This window comes from Staurois parvus, unplaced genomic scaffold, assembly GCF_062004578.1.
Source record: "Staurois parvus isolate SC_StPar_1 unplaced genomic scaffold, SC_StPar_1.0 ptg000090l, whole genome shotgun sequence".
NCBI lineage: Eukaryota > Metazoa > Chordata > Amphibia > Anura > Ranidae > Staurois > Staurois parvus.
In genome coordinates this window covers 302,605-326,568 of record NW_028317886.1, presented here as the reverse complement: position 1 = coordinate 326,568, position 23,964 = coordinate 302,605, and the positions used below count along the sequence as shown (strand labels likewise).

Sequence of the window (23,964 nt, the reverse complement as noted above, 5' to 3'; positions counted from 1 at the left end):
GGGAACTGACTAGTCAAATTTACTAGCAAGTTGAAAGGCATATTGTACACGAATAAAAGAAAAACTTATGAAAAAAGAAAAACACTGCAAATCATAAATTGAAACATTTGTTGTTTCATTGCTTCTTCCTGGAATTGGTTAAGTCAGTGACAGGGTCTCTTTAACATGCAGTTCATACAAGGCCACTGATTGGTAGCAGGCTTACTGGAGATGAATCTGCATTAACTTTGCTTCAGTCTGCAGAAACTGCTTACAACTTTTCTAGAAATTCTCCTTGTTTTCTGCTGTAGATGTATTCACTGTCATAGTTCAAAGTCAGCACTGATTCTACTGTTTACTAATATGGAGATTTAACTTCAGAAACACTGTACGTCTAAACAGCTTTATGTGACAAAAGGCAAGAGCTGCTAATTTGTCTTTCCACTTCGTCTGGATCTATTACCTGCTCTCCTATTATGAATGTCACAGGATTTGCTCGAGTTTCCTTTCCCATGGGAAGGTTTCAAGAAGCAGGAAGAAATGTGGGACAATTCCCTCTTTGAAACATTACCTCATTACACATGCCCCAATAATCTCTAATTGCATTCCCCTGATGTTTAACTTTCTACATTCCTCCTACATAGTATTAATCTCTCAGAAGCATTGTATGATATTTTTGCCTCCAGTGGTGTTTGAGCTTCCAGAAAACAAAGACGGATGGTCACCTGTTGTGCTAGCAGCAGTTGTGTAAACATATGTGGTGATATTGCTTGGAAATGAACTCAGAATGTCGTTTATAAAAAGGATATAGGAGATAGGTAGAACATTGGATTTCCATTAAAATACATTTGACATGCTGAATCATAATGGGGCAAACAGGTGCTTGTATGACAGGTATAACAGATGTGAGCGTCACACAATTCCAATCTATAAATATTAGAGGCTTAAGGCACAACTTTCACTAGAAACATTGAAAAAGGTTTTAGGTAAAGTGGTTGTAAAAGCAAAACATTGTTTACCTTAATCCATTCTCTGCATTAGGGATAAAAATGTCCCAGTGCTTGTATAGCTCACCTCCTAAGAACTTACCTCCTCACTCCAGCGCTGTGCCCATCTGTTCATCTCTCTCCTTGCATTCACAGGACAGAGAGGCAGCAGCGGAAGCCATTGGCTCCTGCTGATTGCATTATAATCCTGTGAGTAGAGAGCAGTTAGAGAGGGGCCAAGCTGCGCTCTGTATCTATGGGCACACACCGCACAGCTCAGGAGAAAGCCTGCACGTGCACCCCATAGGAAGCACCTTCCTATGGCGGCACACAAAGAAGTGGAGGAGCCAGGAGTGCTAGCAGGGGACCCCAGAGGAGGAGATTTGGGGCTACTCTGTGCAATACCATTGCACAGTGCAGGTAATTATAACTTGTTTGTTGTTTTTAGAAAAATAAGCTTTACAACCTCTAACTTCCATAAACAAAAAGCAGATTGCACACCACAATTTTCCCTGTGCAGTGATTAAATTCCTTGAGGCACATTTAAGGAGAATATTAGCTAGGTTAAAAATTTTAAGGGTACCACACAAGCTAACAATTGAAGATTAAAATAATCACATTTTTATCGTCAATTGTTAGCTCTTGTGCTGCCTTTAAAATTCCACCATGACTTTGTGATTCTTTAGTCTTTGGATTTACTGGAATGTTGTGCTATTAAGCCAAATCTTTGTCCAACATCTAAGTAAAATTCACTACATACATAACAATGTGATCAAACCACTCCATAAAATTCCTTTTAGTTTTGTAGTGCAGAATCTAAGTAAACAATCCACTGAATGTAAATCCAAGCAGGTAGACCTTGAAACTATATACAATCAGCCTGTAATGAGTATGCCCAGTTTAAGCACAGGGGACTTACACTGATCACCCCTAACATTCTGATCCCTGACAGGTAAAGTAAATAACATTGATTATGGTATCATGGAGCATGGAGAGGAAGGATTCAAAATATCAAGAAGAGTTTATTCAGATTTTTTCATTTGGCTGGTTTAGCCTTAATCACTAGGCATTGGAAATCCCCCACTGAACCATCTATTTGAGAATGGGTTAATGAAGTAAACTCCATTATGCAAATGAAGAAGTTGCTGGTGATTGCTAATGAGGATTTCTGCAAATTTTGAGACCTGTGGTCATCATGGACTAATTTTTTGGACAGAATAGCCAACTAAAAATAGCTAGTTGAATCCTTCAGTCAGAAACTCTATCCTATCCCTTTTTTTTCCCTTCTTGTCTTTTCTTCACCTCTTTTTTTCTATCCCTGTTTAATTATTAATTTATGTCCGCTTTATTTTTACATTAAAAAGGTGGCTTTATTTAATCCGTTACACAACTCTTCAGTTAAAGCAGAACTATAGGCAAAACTGTTTTTTTTTTTTTCATTTTGGATAGAGTATTGGAGGTTATAACACCTGTCAGATTATTTTTTGCCATCTGTGTCCCATTGGGGAGATTTACCTTCACTTTATGTCTCAGACAAAACAGGAAGTGATAAAATCTCTGCTAATTAAGGGAATTCCTTCGGGGCCATTGGTGTTGCCATTGCAAAATTTCTCCTCTATTACTTTTCTGGGGACAACCCAAAGTTTGGGGTTTCTTTTACTTTCAATGCTAATGGTAAACAGGACAAATAAGAGGTTAAATCTAGCTAACGGGCAAAGACTGCAATACAAACTTAACAAGTGTTCTAATCCGTCTCCACTCTGTCCAAAACGTTAGTTATGCTTTAAGGTTTTTTCCCCACATAAAATTTTACATCACATTTTCTGAACTGAATAACCCGCATCAGGGGCGGACTGACAACTCATGCAGCCCTGGGCAATAGGGGATCATGAGGCCCCTGTGTCCTTGCCCAAACTCAAAAAAGCCTATGAAAAAGGTACCAGGGGCATCTCATGGGGCCCCCTACTGACCCCGGGCCAAATGGTCAGTCCGCCCCTGACCCGCATTGATATTCAACCTGATTTTAAGGAGTCATGTGCCTGACAAAAACCCATACTATTATCACATCTTTTTATTCTCCTTTTGTTGTTTTGAACTTTATTTTTGTTCCTTTCTGGGGATGTCGCTATTGTTATTAACCACTTGCCCTCCAGAAGATTCACCCCCCCCTTCCTGACCAGGCCATTTTTTGCGGTACGGTGCTGCGTTTCTTTAACTGACAATAGCGCTTTCATGCAACGCTGCACCCAAATGAAATTTACGTCCTTTTTTTTCCCACAAAAAGAGATTTCTTTCATTGGTATTTGATCACCTGTGTGGTTTTTATTTTTTGCGCTATAAACAAAAAAATAAAAAATTTTAAAATTATATATATGTTTGACTTTTTACTATTTAATATGTCCAGTAAAAAAAATAAAACAAAATGGCATTATACATTTAGGCCAAAATGCATTCTGCTACATGTCTTTCCAAAAAAAAATCTCAATACATGTAAATTAATTGGTTTATGTGAAAGTTATAGCTTTTACTAGTAATGGTGGTGATCAGTAACTTATAGCAGAACTGCAGCGGGCATTCTGACACTGGGGGGAACTGACATCCCCAGTGACACTAATACAGTGATCAGTGCTAATAAAAAGCACTGACACTGTACTAATGGCACTGGGCAGGAATGGGTTAACATGTGGGGCGATCAAAGGGTTAACTGTGCTGTTTTACTATGTGAGCTGTGTGTGTGTTTTACTGTTAGCACACTACTTTGTATGGCTCTGCTATGCAGAGCCATACAAAGCGGTGTGCAGGAGCTGACAGAGGAGAGATCTGTATAGTTTGCATGCAGGTCTCTCCCCTGTCGGAAATCCTCGGAGACTGCTGGGTGTCGGTCCCCGCGCCCCCTACCTGGAACTGCAAAATCACATATATATATATATATATATATATATATATATATACGTGATTTTGCACACCCGCGTCGTCCTGTAGCAGTACTTCTACTATAGGATGGTGTGGAGGTGATTATTAATGTTACATGAATCTGCTATTTACCAGAATATATGAATACCAATCTTTCAAATAAAATAAATAAATATATATATATATATATATATATATATATATATATATATGAACATTGATTTTGGAATCTCAATGTCGGTGGGATAAGGCAATAAGTAACCTGCTGTACATAAACTGTGATGCCCATTTTTTCTGCTTTCAACACTTTGTTATGTATGGGTCTGGATAGCCCCACACTGGTCAGGGTGCCCATGCTGACCCGTGTCCGTAGCCAAAAGCCCCTACATTGAGAATATTTGAGCAGAACTGGACCAAGGAGCAATGGAAAAAGATGGCCTGGTCTGATGAATCACGTTTTCTTTTGGATTATGTGGATGGCCAGGTTTGTGTGCATCACTTACCTGGAGCACCAGGATGCATTATCATAACAAGGCAAGCCAGTGTAGGCAGAGTGATGCTTTGGGAAATGCTCTGTGGAGAAACCTTGGATCCTGCCATTCATGTGGATGTTACTGGACATGTACCACCTACCTAAACATTGTTAGTCAGCAAGTACACCCCTTCATGGAAACTGTACTCCCTGATAACAGTGGCCTCTTTCAGAAGGATAATGCACTCTCCACACTGCAAAAATTGTTTAATAATGGATTGAGGAACACAACGAGTTCAACGTGTTTTTTGGACTCCAGATTATCCAGATCTCAGTCCAATCGAGCATCTCTGGGATGTGCTGGAAAACAGGTCTGATCCATGCAGGCCCCATCTCACAACTTACAGGACTTAAAGGATCTGCTGTTGGTGGCTTAGTACCAGATACCACAACATACCTTCAGAGGTCTAGTGGTGTTCATGCCTCGACAGATCAGAGCTATTTTGGCAGCAAAAAAGGCTGTTTTGACAGGAAAATAGGGACCTACTCAATATTATGTGGGTGGTCATAAAGTTATGGCTGATTGGTTTATTTTAATACATAAAGTAGACAACCTTTATTGCAAATATTGGATAAGACAGGTAGACAGCATAGTATCTGATTGCTGTTTGGAATAAAGGGTTGCTTGATTGTTTGTAAACTGTTATGCTATCTTAGCCTCTTAGGGGCTTATTAAAAACAGAGATTGGCTGCTTCTCTTCATTCTCCGCTAAACACCACAGTGGTTACTCTGTATTCTGCATTTTTACTCCATTTATATGAATAGCAGACTCTTATAACTACGTTAGCCATCAATTAATGCAGAAAGTTAGGAGTTTAGGTGACACCTTTAATTTATTAAAGATGCAAACTTTTGGGATCTTTTAGGTCTTTTTTTTAGGGCTTTGTATATAACAAGTCTCAATAAATTATATCTTCAGTAACTGAAGTTAGCGAATAAAAGATATGCAACTTTCTGCATATATCTCATTCATAAAATGCAGGCTGCAGTGTCCCATAGATTGTTCACTACCTAAAGCCCACCTCCAGACACAAAAATAATACCCCCTGCAGTGGGCCACCCCAGGGGGTTGCAGAAAAAGCTATATTACCTCCCTCCTTGCTCCAGCAGGGTACCTCCAGCAGCGGACCAGTCCTCCACAACCTCCTTGCTAAGCTCCTCTCAGCCGTGGTCACACACTTGCCCCCCTCCACATACAACACAGGGTTAATATCCCTGCACTGTACTTGATTATCCTGAGGGACCGCCCACAGACCGGAGCTTTGGGGACAAGAAGAGAGTGTTGGAGCTGGTAAGCGGGGAGATGGGCAAATAATGCAACCCCTTCCTGTACCCCTAGACCTAACAAGTATCTAACTCTGCGCAGCGCGGGGGAGGGGGGGGCGGCTCCAATGCAAAGATTTTTTTTCTTCCTGCCATATAGGAGAAATAACTGTCAATTGACTTTGACAGGCCAAATGGCCTTTTTTTTCTGCCACTATCCTCCCCTCCCACATTAACGAAAATTGAATACAACTGCTTTACACTGTAAAAGGGCCTCTTCATTTTTATGAAGGGCAGCTAGTGATAAACATGTAATACATTTCACAGATTATGAGAACAGTTGAGTTATTTATTTTCAAATACATAATAGGCTTCCTGTCCATTTGGTCCATCATTATCGTTAACATATCAAGTAACATACAGCAATTGGGTCCAGAGCAAGCAGGTTAGGGTACACATATAGCCAAATTCAATAAATACTGCGAATTTGAAGACATCATAAACCTTCCCACCTGCACCTTGTGCTTCTCATGTGCTTGATCATTCAGTTTTATGGTGTCATTTGCTTGCATGTATGCACAGCCTATAGCAAAGTAAATCTTCACATTCTGGGTACAGAAATGTATGTTTGTGTTCAACCATGAGGCATGCAGCATGGCGCTGCACAGTTTAATGTATGACCTCTGTCTGTAGTCTAAGAATTGACATTTCCTGTGAAGAAACTACATATCCTGAAATCCCTGGGTCTCTCAGTCTAGCACTGGTGCAGGTAGGTACAGTAATTAGATCTAACAGACACAAGCAAGCAGAGCAATGAAGGGAAAAGATGTGTTTTGATCACAATAGCACTCCTACATTTGTGCTGCAACACAGAATATCTGGGCACGGACTGGATGCTTCGTGACCCAGAACAAGAAGTTGATTGTCCCTTTAGGGAATAAGGATAAGGTAGGTGAATAAAAACATGGACATAGGAGATTTGGTCAGCCACAACACTACATAATGCCGCCACACCATGTGAGCCCATCATTACAAGGTAAGACAAACACAGAGTATAAATACACTAATGCCTAGGTAGAACAGCATTCGACATACAAGTTAATGCAAGGTGAGATGTTCAAAGACAATATTCCACCAATGTCTCAAGTAAGCAAGTGACAGAGAACCCCCCAATGGGACTTTTTAGGTGGAGTCAAAAAATACAAATGTATGTATGTTTGTATATTTGACTCTGCCTAAAAAGCACTGTTGGGGGGTTCTTTCTCCATTTGTCACTGGGTAAAACATCATAAGCATTTGAAAGTGTACAATGCCTTTAAAGATTATGATTTGTGAGTACCAGTATTATGAATCATTACTTGGATTACCTAACATACCCACTGTGGAGAGTCAGTAGATTCACTAACCTAGTGAATCTGCGCTTTGCATACACAGAATATATCCTTCATTCAGGTTTGTACCCCTTCACCATAGGCTGCCCATAGTTCAATTTGTGTATGCAATGAGTTAGGGTCCTTTCTTTATATGTAGGTTCAGTGTATAAGGATTAGAGTATGATAGACAGAAAACCAGAGCTGTAGCCTTTGTCCAGCCTTGGGCAAGCCTAGCCAGGTGTGAGGTAAGATTTTTATATTTAGCAGTGATGATGAGGAGGGGTTAATTGATACAAACTATACTTTAAACAAGAGTTGTCTTGGTTTTCTATAGCAGGAGCGTCTGAGGACTTTTACAACCTCACAATTACAGGTTACCAAAAAACAAGCAATTATTAGTGGACGTTATGATGGTTGTCACCCAATGCTGATAACTTCAACAAGACTAAAAACAATCAATTTGTTTAGGACCATCTTAAGATTGTAGCAACCTCCAACTAATGGATCTTGGGAGGAACAGTCTGTGGAATTATTGTTCATATTTGTTCCTGGAAAGAAAAATTGTAATGCTTGTTTAAGACTATCCACAAGTATTTATTAAAGTAAGGGCTTATTACCTTGCAATCCATTCTACAAAGCTTCCCTTCTTGAACTATGAGATCACCAGGAGCTTGCAAGAAATGAGGACGGAAAAATCTTTCCTGGATGGGTTCATTCTCATCACCACTATCTCTTGACCGAGATCGTGGTCTAGGACACAAAAAGAAACAAAGACATGATGTAGTCATGGCCCTTCAAGAATATACTTTGTGCATTCGAAAAACTAGACTATGATACTATCGGCCAAAAATGCTGGGTGGCCAAAAGCCCTGTAGTTTATACAAAAAAAAATCCCAGGATATTGTTTCAAAGCTCTGTGGTAAGACACCATATAAATAATTTGTGATACATACCACGTGCAGTATATACAGCACAAGTCTGAGTAATGTTTTTCTATTTAAAGTAATGGAAAACCAGATGATTCAGATGAAGTTTTAATATCTTCAGCGTACCATATTCCTTTCAAAAATCAATTACTCTTTCAATGTCTCCTACATTAAAGGCTATTGTGTAACACAGAAATGTTTAATATGAAGCCACACCATATTTTATAAACTATCATAACAAGAAAAGATGTGGTTTGTTCCAGATTTTAAACCTGTGACTCAAGAAATAAAATTAACAAAATATTTGAGTGAAGATTTGTTGGTGCCTCAAGAAAGGAAGAAGACCATGTCTTCAGCACACAGGATATTTTTTTTTAAAGTAACTCTTGTCATCTACACTATAAGGGGTCAACAACCTAGGTGTTTTGGGTTACAGTGTACAGGTGAAACTCAAAAAATTTGAATATCGTCCAAAAGTAAATTTATGTCAGTAATGCAACTTAAAAGGTGAAACTAATATATGAGATAGACTCATTACATGCAAAGCAAGATAGTTTAAGCCGTGATTTGTCATAATTGTGATGATCATGGCTTACAGCTCATGAAAACCCCAAATTCACAATCTCAGAAAATTAGAATATTGTGAAAAGGTGCAATATTCTAGGGTCAAAGTGTCCCACTCTAATCAGCTATTTAAGCCATAACACCTGCAAAGGGTTCCTGAGCCTTTAAATGGTCTCTCAGTCTGGTTCAGTAGGAATCACAATCATGGGAAAGACTGCTGACCTGACAGTTGTGCAGAAAACCATCACTGACACCCTCCATAAGGAGTTAAAGCCTCAAAAGGTAATTGCAAAAGAAGTTGGATGTTCCCAAAGTTCTGTATCAAAGCACATTAATAGAAAGTTATGTGGAGAGGAAAAGTGTGGAAGAAAAAAGGTACACAATCAGCAAGGATGACCACAGCCTGGAGAGGATTGTCAGGAAAAGGCCATTCAAAAGTGTTGGGGACTTTCACAAGGAGTGGACTGAGGCTGGAGTCAGTGCATCAAGAGCCACCACACACAGGCGGATCCTGGACATGGGCTTCAAATGTCGTATTCCTCTTGTCAAGCCGCTCCTAAACAACGTCAGAAGCGTCTTACCTGGGCTAAAGAAAAACAGACCTGGTCTGTTGCTCAGTGGTCCAAAGTCCTCTTTTCTGATGAGAGCAACTTTTGCATCTCCTTTGGAAACCAAGGACCCAGAGTATGGAGGAAGAATGGAGAGGCACATACTGCAAGATGCTTGAAGTCCAGTGTGAAGTTTCCACAGTCTGTGTTGATTTGGGGAGCCATGTCATCTGCTGGTGTTGGTCCACTGTGCTTCATTAAGTCCAGGGTCAACACAGCCGTCTACCAGGAGATTTTGGAGCACTTCATGCTTCCTTCCGCAGACTAACTTTATGGGGATGCGGACTTCATTTTCCAACAGGACTTGGCACCTGCCCACACTGCCAAAAGCACCAAAACCTGGTTCAATGACCGTGGGATTACTGTGCTTGATTGGCCAGCAAACTCGCCTGACCTGAACCCCATAGAGAATCTATGGGGCATTGCCAAGAGAAAGATGAGACCGAACAGTGAAGAAGAACCGAAGGTCGCTATTGAAGCATCCTGGTCTTCCATAACACCTCAGCAGTGATTCTGCAAAAGGGGCCCAAACCAAGTACTGAATACATATGCATGCTTATACTTTTCAGAAGTCTGATATTGTTCTATGTACAATCCTTGTTTTATTGATTGCATGTAATATTCTAATTTTCTGAGATTGTGGATTTGGGGTTTTTATGAGCTGTAAGCCATAATCATCACAATTATGACAAATCATGGCTTGAACTATCTTGCTTTGCATGTAATGAGTCTAGCTCATATATTAGTTTCACCTTTTAAGTTGCATTACTGAAATAAATGAACTTTTGCACAATATTCTAATTTTTCGAGTTTCACCTGTATATTGGTCAAGAAATTGGGTAAAACATCTTAATGTATTAAAGCTTACAAAAATTAAACCCCTTTTAAGAGAAATATGGGGGCTGCTGAAAATGGTAGTTGCCTAGCTGTTATGCTGACTCTGTGGCTCTGTTACTGATCCAGCTATACAGTGCATAGCTATCCAGCTATGCAAAGTATGCAGATTACCTATAAAGGTTACAAAGGTTACCTATAAAAAGTCCTTATCTGCAAGCATGTTGTAGTGGGTCTACCACCATGTGGTTTCTTCTATCTAGCTACAGCCTGATTTGTTCCAGGACTAGGAGGTCAAGTCGCCCTCAGATTTTACCTGCTAGTTGCTATAGCACCTACAGTACATGGCCAGTTTTCACCAAACTTATCAATCAATTTGGCTATTTTGCTGTTCTTTTCCTAGCCCTAGGTGCCAGTTGGCATTAGCTCCTGTATTTCTGCTGCTTTGGTTACTGATTTTAGCTTGTATCTGAATACACTTGTGTGTTGCCTGTCCTGATATTTTGCCTTGTTTCTGGAACTGCCTGTTGTCTTTCCACCGTACTATTATATTCTTGGGCAACTACCATCTGCACAGGTGTGTCTAAGGGCTGCAACCTGGCATACTCCCCAGTGACGTCTATTATTCCTTCTGAGGTGCTCTGGTGAAGAACTGGTGGGTGCGCTTAGAATGACCCATTTAAGTGCTCATACCCTTTCTAGAGAGAGTCCACTATCTAGTTTGTCGGGGACCCTTCCTTTAGGTTATTGTTCAAAGGCTCTGCATCTGTTTGAGGATTATCTTCACCAAGGACTAGCACTGAGCAGGCCTTCCCTATATTGATGTCTATTCTAATGTGACCTGGACACATGTAGCATCAATGAGCTAATCAAAGCTAAATTCAGTGTAACAAGTTGGGGTCAGTGAAAAAATAACAATTAGCCCAAACAGTATGTGTACATTTGAAATTTTACTTTAATAGTGTGAACATTTATTAGATTTATTAAACTGGAGTGCAAAATTTGGAGCAGCTCTTCATAGAAACCAATCAGCTTCCAGGTTTTTTTTTTGTCAAGGTTTAATGAAACAAGCTGAAGTTTGATGCTGATTGGCTACCCTGTACAGCTGCACAAGATTCTGACTTCTCCAGTTTTAGAAAATCAACTATTAGTGTGTGACATTAGCAAGTATATTAAAACCATACATACCTACGAATGTGAGGCTGGTTTGTCGGCGTGCGGGTACTCCTTCCCCTCTGGTTTACAGCCTGCACCATCAGTCTACCGGTACAACTAACTCTGCCCTGTAGACAAGAACAGATAACTATTTTGTAACATTTAATAATTTAATCCAGAAATGTTTTGTGCCATTTTTAGCAAATGAAAAATCATGAAACACACACGCACATATATATATATATATATATATATATATAAACATTTTTTCAATAATAATATTTATTGAAAGTTTTTTTAAATGACAAAGAAATTGGACAATACAAAGAAAATCAGAGCATATATGACTGGTAGCAAATATTGCAGTGGAAGGACAACCAATAGAAGGAGAGTATGCTATACTATACTAGAATAATACATGCTCTGTGTAGTTAGAAAAACAAAGGGATAAATCTAAAAAGAAAACATCATCAAAGGGGTATGTTCCTTATACCAGGGGTGCATCTCTGCCTGATAGGGCATGATTAAATTATATTTAAATATTAAAGTGGTTGCATAGGTTGAAGGTTTTTTACCTTCATACATTCTATGCATGAAGGTAAAAAACCTTTAGTGTGCACCTCCCCCTTCAGCCCCCCCAAATACTTACCCAAGCCTGATTGTGATCCAGCGATGTGCATGCAAGTGGCTGCTCTCCCAGGTCTCTGTCTCCTCATTGGCTGAGAGGCAGCAGTGGGAGCCATTGTCAATCACACCCAGTGAGTAGGGAACAGGGGTGGGGCTCAGCCCCATACAGTGTGTGTTATGGACACACAGAATGGGCCTCAGGAGCAAGCATGCATGAGTGCCCCCAGAGCAAGCGGCTTGCTATGGGGGCACTCGGAGAAGAGGAGCCAGGAGCACGGGGGGGGGACCCGAAAAGAGGAGGACTGAGGTTCCTATGTGCAAAACCATTGCATAGAGCAGGTAAGTATAAGATATTGTTTTACAGTGATATTAAGGTTTTCCAAATAACAAACAACCTACAAAAGCTACAAACTAAAATGTATTTGTCCATTTATGACCGCCCTGTGAAACAACACCCCGGCAGTTCCTATGCTTTCTTGGCATACAGACCCATATTACTCATAGCAATGCTATGGAACCTTAAAATACAGCAACATTCTATGTGAATCATTGTAGTCAGATAAGTCTGCCTATTTCTTTAATCAACATATGGACTGTATCCCACTATTGTTTCCTAAAGCAGGCCACAGATTATGTGATTTTTAAATTCCCCCTTCAACTCAGTCAGTGTTGATGGGGGAATCCCTCCTGCAGTGCTCTATTATTCTGCTGGCAGGAAGCCTTCCCGGCTAGCAAAACACAATGATTACTACTAGGGACTATGGCAGAAATCTCATGTAAAAAAAATCTGACAGGCAAGTTGTACCCAAGTCTATTGATCGATCATCTGAAGTACAACCAGCCTGCCCATAGATGGATGGAATCTTGACCGGTTCAATAGGGACCGGCTGAGATTCGATACATCTATGGCAGGCTTAAGAGGCTGTAGGAGATGGGGATCCCTTTGTGATACTACACACAAGGTTTAAATACTTTTTTCTTTAATCATCCTTTAAATAATTTATATTTTGGGTTGCTACTTGCACTTGCTTAAAAGCCCCAAAATATATATTTTTGGCTCTTCAAAAATGTGAAAACTCAACTGTAGAAAAAATGCCTTAATATAAATGGCATTTTAAAATGTGTTTATTTAATATATACACTATCATTAAGAATTTTACTGTGAATTTGCACCTCAAAGTCGCTTATAATTTATCAGCTCACATACTGTCCTAGAGTTACTTTGTTATACTGTACATAATGAGCCGATATAAACATTTTTAAGATTATACATCTGGGACAAGAGAACAGCAAATATGTCATAGTGGCTCCAAACAGTTGATACATAGCTGTATACACTAAATGCGTGCTATACAATTTTCCATGACTGAAGTTTAGTCTAGCAGATGATGTATGATAGGGAAGGGACATAAAGTATCTGATGTGTAAGCATGTCACAATCTACAACTGTTTACTTGTCAGTGTGACAACAGAGGAAGAAAAATAAACTAACTACAAAAAACAGCAGAGTGTTTCGTGCGGAATGACAATTATTAATGTGACATAGAATAATACAGATGACTGAGGCCAGTGGCAGGATTGCTTCTTAAAGTCTGTTGATATATGCACATTCATGTGACCAGCTTAAAGTGCAAGTTAATTTATATACTAAGGTGCCATAAACACCACTCTTTCACCTCATCACCACAATCAAATGCATAATAATCAGATATGAAATCATTATAAACATATAGACTATTAAATCATATTATTCTGGAGGAAAAGAAGTTTAATCTACAAACACGGAAAGGTTTCTTCACAGTGAGAGCTGTGAAAATGTGGAATAGACTCCCTCAAGACTTGATTCTGGCCAGCTCAGTGGATTCCTTTAAAAAAGGCCTGGATTATTTCTTAGATACACAGAATATAACTGGATACTAACATTTATAGGTAAAGTTGATCCAGGGAATATCCAATTGCCTCTCGGGGGATCAGGAAGTAATTTTTTTCCCTGCAGGAGCAAATTAGATCATGCTTTGCTGTGTTTTTTTACCTTCCCCTGGATCAACTGAGTATAGGATTATAACTTTTTTTTTTTTTAAATGATTGAACTGGATGGACTTTTGTCTTTTTTCACCCAGACTAACTATGTAACTATGTAATTATTTATGCAACAGTGACATCATTTGCTCCTCCTGAATTGGCTACACACAAAATACCTGCATTCTCTGGGTATAGGTGGTACATACACATGATGCATGCTACTATTTAAAAGTCATTACAGCTTTTGTGACACACTTCTGAGGTGTAATCATTCACTCATCCAGGATGTCGCAATCTTTAAATTACTGTGTCGACAGGCTTCTTTTTTTTTGGACCTGGACTGCTTTTTTCCTCATACAAGTCAATGGAAATGTAGATGCAGTCTAAAGCAGGTTAATGCAATCTATAAGTGTAATTGAAGGTCAAAAAGAGATCAATTGCAGCTCATATACAACTGTCTATGATTGCTCTTAGAAGCATCTAAAACTGATGTCCAATGGAAGTGGAAGGCACCCATCAACAGAAGCCCGTAGTGATATTACACTTTTCCAGAACCAAGCCCCTAGCCTCATTTTATCTACCTTGGTAACATGTAGAGTATATATGAAGTGTCATGATATTATATTAAAAATGAACTGAACTGCTCAGGGGAGGTGCTTATTAAAAGCTTTACAAAGTACACATACAAATTGTGAAGATAAAACAACAAAGGTGGTTGCCTGCCCCAACCTCCTCTTTTACTAAGTAACTCTTCCTACAAAACAGCAGATGCACTTCAAATGGTCAAGAGGGGGCTTGCTCCAAATATCAGCCTGAGTCTCATCCTTTTTAAACAAAGTTTGAAAGTGAATAACTGAAACACAAAGATTAATCTGAAGAAATATAATATAGCAATAGGAAAGATTTACTCTCTTGGTAACTGGGGAGCCAGAGGAGATCATAATAGTTGAAGAAACTTATGGGATAGCACAAGCTGACCCCACTTGAATCCTTAAACTACGAAGTGGGAAAGGAACCGAGATCCCTCCTGACAGCCAGGAACTTGTAACCTAGCAGCGCCAGAAACACAACACAGCGCTCATGTTTGGATTATTGTACACAGCAATGACAAGAGTTTATTTGCTTAGAATATAATCCTTTTTGTGTTTTATCTTGGCGCACAGCTCAGCTTAAACTGACACAAAATTCACTTTAGCGATGTGCAACAGAATACTTCCATGCCTGTCTTGTAAGCCACACAGGAATCATTAATACAGTTTTTTTCTTACAGTAGTGCATGTCTGGGATCTTCAGTGAATGCAGTTTAGTGGTTTGAGATTGAGAGTTTTTTTTTTAATTTAGGAATATTAGAATAATTTGGAGCAGAAAAACAATGTTAATAATTAGTAATTATTCCAATACTTTCTTAAAAATAAGATTTGAAAGAAGTGCAAGTAAATCCCAACTTTTGCAAGTAAATCCCATGTAATTTACTAGACTATGACCTGTTGATTAAAAATTGAATTATGCACGCTAATTTCTTTTATCAAGAAGTAAGAAGATGTTTTCAGAAAAGTAGAGTATAAAATCTTCTGATCTAAAACAGATTGTGGCAATTATTATACAGTATATAGGCAAGCTACAAAAGCCACAGCTATAACCAAGACAGTGCCATGTCCACACCCCTTTTCCGGTTTGTCAACTAATTGTAGAGAGCAACCAATCAGCTCCAGGGCTGCAACCACTCTAAGTCACTCATACTCATTGCAGGAGTCGATGGAAACAGTGGAGAATTCCTTTAAAGCAGAGTTAAAGCAGAGTTCCACCTAAGAAAAAATATATAAAAGTCAGTAGCTACAAAAACTGTAGCTGCTGAATTTTACAATACAGACACTTACCTGTCCCTTGGTCCAGCGGTGTCACCACCGCTGGTTTCACCGGCCGTCATCTCTCCCTGGCTCCGGCATCTTCAGGGTGGGCACACGGCTGTGACAGCTTGCAGTCTCACAGCCGGGTGCCCACTGCACATGCGCGAGAAGAACTGTGCTTTGTGAATGGCTCTGTAGTCTTCTGGGACCTGTCACATATCCCAGAAGACTACGGGAAGGGAGGGGGGGAGGACATGTACCTGTCAAACAATTCTCTCCAGCGCTGCCAGTGCTCCCGCTGCTCATGGGCACTTCTGTCTTCAGCCAGTCTTCCGTCTGGGTTTGGAATGTTAGGCAACTTTATTGGCTGGGCTGCAGTGACTTCAGTCTCATGCAAGCAGGATGGCACAGAGCCGTGCTGTAAATGTACATTGATCTATGCATGCGGGGCTCAGTGTACATTAACTCTGATAGGCAGGAAGGAACACTTATGACAGAAGAGACCAAGAGGGTCTTTACAGTCATAACAAATCTACCTACCTGTCAGCATTTTTTCAGGCTCAATTTCACTTTAAGAAAGCAAATTAGTATTCACAACAAAGAAGAACTTTTTTTTTATAATACAGAAACTACTTTTTCTGAAGTATATAGAAGGATTTTGAAAAATCAACAATGTTCGTAATGGAAATGTTAGGAAGAAATCTGAGCTAATGGTTAGTGATTATGTGTTCTACTCATATTAATGCAAATGAGCATTTCTGTGGTTGATCTGGCATTAAATAGCGATGACTTCATGTCTGATTGTGAAAGCAAACATGTCATGAGTTAATGTTATATTACCTGTGGGTTGGCAGCCATGATAGTATAGTTCCCATCATCATCCAAGGAAGAAGCAGAGGTGTGGAGGGAACAGGTCCCATCAGGTTCTCTCTGGATTCTGTAGTGTTCGCTTCTTTTGGAGATTTGTTTCCCATCTTTGAACCAATATATCTGTAGGTCCAGATGAAATAAAACATAAAAGAACAGCTTGTCACTGTTGGGTAAAACAGTATATTTAAACAAGATATCAGTGCCAGCAGATTAAGGCATACTCAGGCATAACAGCTGAAACTCAAGGCAGCTGAACACTTACTCTGCTTCAGTTTAACATATCAAACAAATGAACAAGCTGATCCAAAAGCTATTTTTAAACAACTAGAAAAATGGACTTAAGCATTGCCAAGAATGCTAATCTCCAAAAGGTTACAAGGCGTCCTATGTCTATGAGCATCTCATGCATTCCACACAAATGGCACAAATGGCATGAAATCGAACTCAGAATCTTCTAGAAAATTCTGTTATATCTCCACCATGGCTGTTCTTTAAGAACTCCAACATGAACATAATAAAATTTTTTTAGTATATTGGACTAATTCATTAGCGTACTGCAAATATTGCATATCAAACAGCTAGGCAAGCAATATAATATTCAACATACACAGCAGTTTCATGTGTTGTGGATGGATGATGCAAAGCACCACCAGCAAAATGTTATCACTGAGACGCTGTTGTGGCAAAGCCTTAGAATAAGTTGGGCCTTTATGGTTACACCCCAGTGAGAGAACTGTTCTCCTTCTTGTAGTATTCAAGTATGCAAAAAGGCAATTTTGTTTTACCTGTCTGTTAGTTCTTTACGTATTTTGAAATTACGCTGAAGCTTATATAAAAGAGGACACAGACTAGATTAAAAACTACTCCTTAAATTAACCAATCCAAAAATGTCAACCCCTGCAAGAAAAAATACAGAGCAGAGTCATAATTTCCAATTCATGTAAGTTAGGAGGAAACAGGGCTTGTTCTTATATTAGGTACAAAAGGTTCCATCTCGCTGGCGGAATGTTCTATGTTCTACTACTGTAGCTTTACAAAGGCAATGAATCATGCAACTGGCCAGAGATGAAAGTACAACAAATCCCAATGACTAGCATTAAGTGTACCTAGCTGGCTTGGGGCTACATAAGCACACTGATTTCTCTTTTTGTCTCCAGCAGCAAAGAACATCCTAATGAACTATTCCAGGTTTTGCAATAGAAAAAAACATTTTAACATTAACTGTTTAGAATGTAGGAAAAGGTTTGCTCACGTTGTTCAAAGATAGTAACTGACTTGTATCTGTATCATGCCAAGCATATATCCCTAAACAATGACCATGATGATGGCACACCAGCGATTTGTAGCTGCCTAGACAAGCACTGTAGTAAGCAAGATACTACAAACACCATAACAAAAGCAGAGAGATTTTTAGCCCTCACAGATTCCTGCTCCTAAATTTCTAGTGCAATATGGCCCTTAGGTAGCATTTAGAGTTCAAAATAGCTGCAGCCAGCTTTATTATGTTTGTATCCAGCTTCCCAAAACATCAGTGTTGTACTCACAGGACACCCCTCATAATCTCTTCACAGGCATATGAGCCTGGAAACCCCAGAAGTCCACTGTCAAATTATAATGACACAGCAGGGAGGATTTCTCTTTTCACCTCGATTGTGTGAATGTGGGAATCCATTCTTTTTTTTTTTTTTTTTTTTACAGTTGGCCCGCTGACTGAACAAAAAAAAATAATGGGCAGCTTTAGACTGGCCTTGGAAAGGACAATCCTATGTTTTTGCTTTTCCTCCAGGTCCAAATTCCAGTTTTAAAGAAAACCAATTAGTATCAACTAGTGCTGCAACTAACAATTATTTCCATAATCGATTAGTTTGCTGATTATTGTTTTAAATAATCTGATAAAAACCTTGACAAAAGTTTGGTGTTTAATTTAATTAATATGTAAATTAAAAAAAAAAAAGACAATGTATTCTTGAATATCTCTATGCAGTGGTAAATATAAATAACCAGCTCTATGGTTAGGGAACAAAATATCTAATCCACTCTGAGAATAAGACAGAAAAGATATATATACTATTAGAGGTTGAATCTGGTACATATCATCAGACTCAAAGATCAACATTTTTATTGAAAATAAAAAAAATTAAAAAAGACCCAAAACACTCTTTTTGCAGATTTTCTGACAAGATTGTAATATAATAGTATGCATGGCAGACTCTATTACGGTAATTTTTGACCACAGTGACAGGAAAATTCAAAGGAGCAGAATCAAAAACTATTCTCAATCAAATTTTCAGACAGCGTATGTCTGAACCTTAAAATTGAACCTTAAAAGCAAGTGATATTTTCGAGCGACATTCGTCCATTCATAGAATGTACAAAAAAATTTTTGTACAAATATATTACAATATTTCATTGTAATGCCTTGTACAGGCATACCTCGTTTTATGAATTTAATACGTTCTGTGGGAGTTTTTGTATAGCGAAAAATTCGTAAACCGAAACGCCATTTTCCATAGGAATGCATTGAAAACCAATTAATCTGTTCTGGAGGTCAGAAAAAAGTAAACGCTACTAAAATACCGCATGAGTTATTTTAAAGCGGAGCTCCACCAAAAAGGGAAGTTCCATTTTAAGCCTTTGTCCCCCGATCCCCATTAAGGATTGGTACCTTTGGGCAGTGGGTACCCGAATTTGACAGGTACCCACTCCCACTTCCTCGGCGATCGGAAGTGGAAGTTGTCCTCCCCCCCCTCCCTCCCCGTAGTCTTCTGGGACATGTGACAGGTCCCAGAAGACGACAGAGCCATTCACAAAGCGCAGCGCTTCTCGCGCATGTGCAGTGGGCACCCGGCTGTGAGACCGCAAGCTGTCACAGCCGTGTGCCCACCCTGAAGATGACAACTCCCCCCCCCCCCCTCCTGAACCATACCAGCCACATGCCCTTAACATCAACAAGGGCCTCTTCCCCACAACCCTGGCCAGCGGTTGTGGGGGTCTGCGGGCAGGGAGCTTATTGGAATCTGGAAGCCCCCTTTAAGAAGGGGGCCCCCAGATCCTGCCCCCCATGTGAATGAGTTATGGGTGCATGGTCCTGCTACTCATTCACAAAAAAACAAAAAGTGTAGTGTGAAAAAAGACAGGACACGGTATTTGACAAAGAAAAAACTAAAAGAATGTCCCCCGCAGTAGATCCAACATCAATCACAATGTCTACCACCGGGGAAAGTGACAGCTAATTCTGTGAGCTATAGTGAAGAAAAACAAAGCCGGCAATTCCATTTAAAAATCGGCACTGACATACACTTCGTATTGCGCAAATTGTTTTTCAAAAAATTGGAAAACTCAAGCATTATTTTCAATGGATTTTCATTCGTAAACCGGAAATTACGTTAACCGAGGCGTTCGTAAACCGAGTTACACCTGTATTACAGTCTATCAGCCTCCAGCTTCTCTGGGTTCAGATGCTGATCTTCTCTGCACAGAGCCCTTAAAGTGACTGGAAAATTTGGACTTTTCTTTTCTTACACAAAAATCTGTCATATTTACCTGCTCTGTGCAATGAATTTGCACAGAGCAGACCTGATTCTCCTTTTCTGGGGTCCCCCAACGCTGGCTCCTCCTGCCTCCAGAGTGCCCCTATAGCAAGCCGCAAAAGTATAGTGTAAAGTGTAGAGCACGGTAGAAAAACATCTTCTGCCTTTAGAAGCATTTACTTCCATCTCCTGCCCAGGACCTCACACATTCACATCCACAAATGCTAAGGCACTTACTGACATGTATGCATGGACTCCGGACCGTCTTTAATATTGATTGGGCCCTGGGCAAACATTTTCTTGACACCCCCCCCACACACACACACACATACTCTCTCTCTCTGAGACATACAAAAAAACAGCAGGCAGCAATTGCAATTGGTTTCTAGAGGTTACAGCCTATCATTACCACTCACTGACTGTTTACAAGAGGTTACAACACATAATTTCTGCTTGTTGATTGGTTGCTAGAGGTTACTGTACATTGTTACTGCTCACTGATTGGTTGCTATAGATTACTGCTTATCATTACCGATCACCGATTGGTTGCTAGAAGTCACAGAGCATCATTACTGCTTACAGATTGGTTGCTAGAGGTTACTGCACATCATCACTGCTAACTGATTGGTTGCTAGAGGTTACTGCACATCATTACAGCTAATTGATTGGTTGATAGAGACTACAGCAGATCACTACTGTTCACTGACTGATTGCTAGAGGTTACAGCACACTATTAACACTCATTAAGCAGTGGAGCAATCCCAAATAATTGAGCAAGGTGGCACAATAATACACATACTACAAGAGATGGTCAGAAACTGTAGACATACTACAGGAGACAATAAGAGACTGTAGACATACTACAGGAGATGATTTGAGACTGCAGACATACTAAAGAAGATGGCCAGAGACTGCAGATGATGGATGCATTACAGGAGATGATCAGTGACTGTGGATGTACTAAAGGAGATGACCAGAGCCTGCGGATTTACTACAGGAGATAACTAGAGACTGCAGATGTACTACAGTAGATGACAAGAGATTGCAGGTGTACTACAGAAGATGATCAGAGACTGCAGATATAATACTACAGGAGATGACCAGAGACTGTGGATGTACTACAGGAGATGACCAGAGACTGTGGATGTACTACAGGGGATGACCAGAGATTGCAGGCATACTACAGAAGATGTCCAGACACTATGAATGTACTACAGGAGATGGCCAGAGACTGCGGATGTACTACAGCAGATGACCAGAGACTGTGGATGTACTACAGGGGATGACCAGAGACTGCGGATGTACTACAGGAGATAAAGAGACTGCAGACATAGTACAGGAATGAACAGAAACTGTGGATGTACTAAAGGAAATATCCAGAGACTGCGGATGTACTACAGGAAATGACCAGAGACTGTGGATGTACTACAGGAAATGACCAGAGACTGCGGATGTACTACAGGAGATGACCAGAGACTGTGGATGTACTACAGGAGATAAACAGACTGCAGACATAGTACAGGAATGAACAGAAAGTGTGGATGTACTACAGGAGATGACCAGAGACTGTGGACGTACTACAGGAGATGACCAGAGATTGCAGGCGTACTACAGAAGATGACCAGACACTATGAATGTACTACAGGAGATGGCCAGAGACTACAGATGTACTACAGGGGATGTCCAGAGATTGCGGATGTACTACAGGGGATGACCAGAGACTGCGCATGTACTACAGGGGATGACCAGAGACTGCGCATGTACTACAGGGGATGACCAGAGACTGCGGATGTACTACAGGAGATAAATAGAGACTGCGGACATAGTACAGGAATGAACAGAAACTGTGGATGTACTACAGGAAATGACCAGAGACTGCGGATGTACTGCAGGAGATGACCAGAGACTGCAGACGTATTACAGGGGATGAACAGAGACCTGTCAGCAATGCACAGATTTACAGTTTGTGAAAAACAGCTCCGGATTTTATATAACAGTCCACAGGCAGTCTATGGAGGGGGAGAACATACCTGGCCAGCCATGCTCAGCATCCTCTCTGAGTTCCAAGGGCGGGGCTCTCACTCGCATCACAGCTATTACTACAGCAGTTCCCTCCCGAGCATGCAGGCTGCATGGGGTGGGGTCAGTGGAGCATTTCGGACCTGGCCCCGCCCCCTCCCTGCTGGCTGTGGAATACAGCGATGACTCCAGTGTACCCCGTGTGCTCTGCAGTGCAATCATCGGGACCCCAATTCATCGGCAGCACGGGCTTAAGGGGCATCTGCTTTGGGCCCCACAACAAAGACTGGGCCAAGGGCAGCAGCCATGTTTGCCCCGCATTGAAGATGGCCCTGAATGGTGTACTGAGCTGTATGTGCACTGCACAGTGTATACTGACATGTATGAATGGTGTACTGGGTTGTATTAGTGCTGCACTGTATTTTCTTATATGCAATCAAATAATGTATGTGGGCCAACTAATCGATTATGAAAATAGTTGACAATGATTTTCATAATCGATTGTAATGGATGATGTTGATTCGTTGTTTCAGCCCTAGTATCAACAAACATACTGAAGAAATCTGTAATATTCCACATATATCCCTCTGTTTCTTGCACAACATGTGAAATATGGGTACTGATCATCAAATAGAGAAATTATCCTGGTTCCCTCAAACAATGTGAACACAAACACAGGCACTGATACATTTATAAGCCTTGCATGGTGTTTGGTGACTGTATTTGCAATTTATGTGTATGTCTGTCACCTTACAAATTGTGTGAGTGGATCAACAATTATATATTTTATACATATCCAATGATTTAAGAGAAATAATAATATTTTAAAGCTTTCGAATATACATATTTATACATTTTTGGCATTTTTATAATAAGTGCTTTTAAAAATACAGTTTACTATTTGTATGTCCAATAGCTGGACTACTTTGAAGGACCTGATCATTGGATTACTGCACATGGTAAACATACACACTGGTCCACTGTGAGGCTTTTCTATCTAGAGCTATTTAATGGAGTTCAGTGAGCCTAAGACAGATGATGTCACTCATCCCTCACTGTTGTTTTAACAAAGAAACCCTAGGCAATAATCCAAAGAGATTTAGTGAGAAGGACTGTGGAAACACAAATAGCAACAAAGGAACCACTGCTAGGCCTACATGATTTTGTCAAGTCTCCAAAAACAACTGTTACAACAACTTTGATGGGAAAAAGTATACATTTGGTCTTTGAGGACACAGCATAATACTTCTAATAATTTTAGTATATTTACTGTAAGTTACTCTAAAGGCATATTTAATGTTGGATGTACAAAACTTTTTTAGCATTTCTGTTGTCTAAATAATAAATAAATTCCCTATCCAATAGTTTCTGCGAAAAGATCAGTGAGGCTTAATTTTCAGGGTAATTTGTACTGTTTCTCCAAGACCAAGGCCAGCAGTAAGTGCACCAACATGGAAGGGAACACTGCTTCGTGAACACTGGGGCTCTTCGCAGGAGAAAAGCAGCTGCAAAAACACTTCTAAGCTGCATTTTATCAAATGTGTTTATGCACATCAAGGGCTAGGGCATTTATTCTTTTCATTGGTCAGAATATTAATTTATTCTGGCTATTGAAGTGAAAAATATGCTCAAGCGCTAAAAGCGCTTAGCATTAACGCACATATAAATGCATTTACACACGTTTAAGCATGTCAGGCATTTTTTCTGCCAAAAATCTCCTCTCTTGAACACACAAGTGAAGGGTTTTTTCTGCCTATAAACTCCTATAAACGCCTATTGTTTGCATGGACACATGTGTTAACATGGAGGGGAGTAGAGAGGCAGAGAAAAAAAAGCTTGAATGCCTGTAAGCATTTCAACTTGCAGCATTTTTTAACTCCACAGTGCATGAGGCCTTAAAGTGTGTGTAAATCCT

At 40.0% G+C, this 23,964-nt stretch overlaps 1 protein-coding gene across 1 annotated transcript in view; it reads right to left on the bottom strand.

Moving 5' to 3' along the window:
• LOC149468207 (palladin-like) overlaps nt 1-23,964 on the bottom strand; it is a 348,477-nt gene that overhangs the window by 25,333 nt on the left and 299,180 nt on the right. Inside the window, exons 15-17 of the mRNA XM_089670345.1 lie at nt 16,471-16,620; nt 11,168-11,262; nt 7,665-7,797 (exon numbers count right to left, since the gene is read on the bottom strand). Of these exons, the coding sequence (XP_089526471.1) occupies nt 7,665-7,797; nt 11,168-11,262; nt 16,471-16,620 (378 nt within the window). The remainder of the gene's footprint in view (nt 1-7,664; nt 7,798-11,167; nt 11,263-16,470; nt 16,621-23,964) is intronic.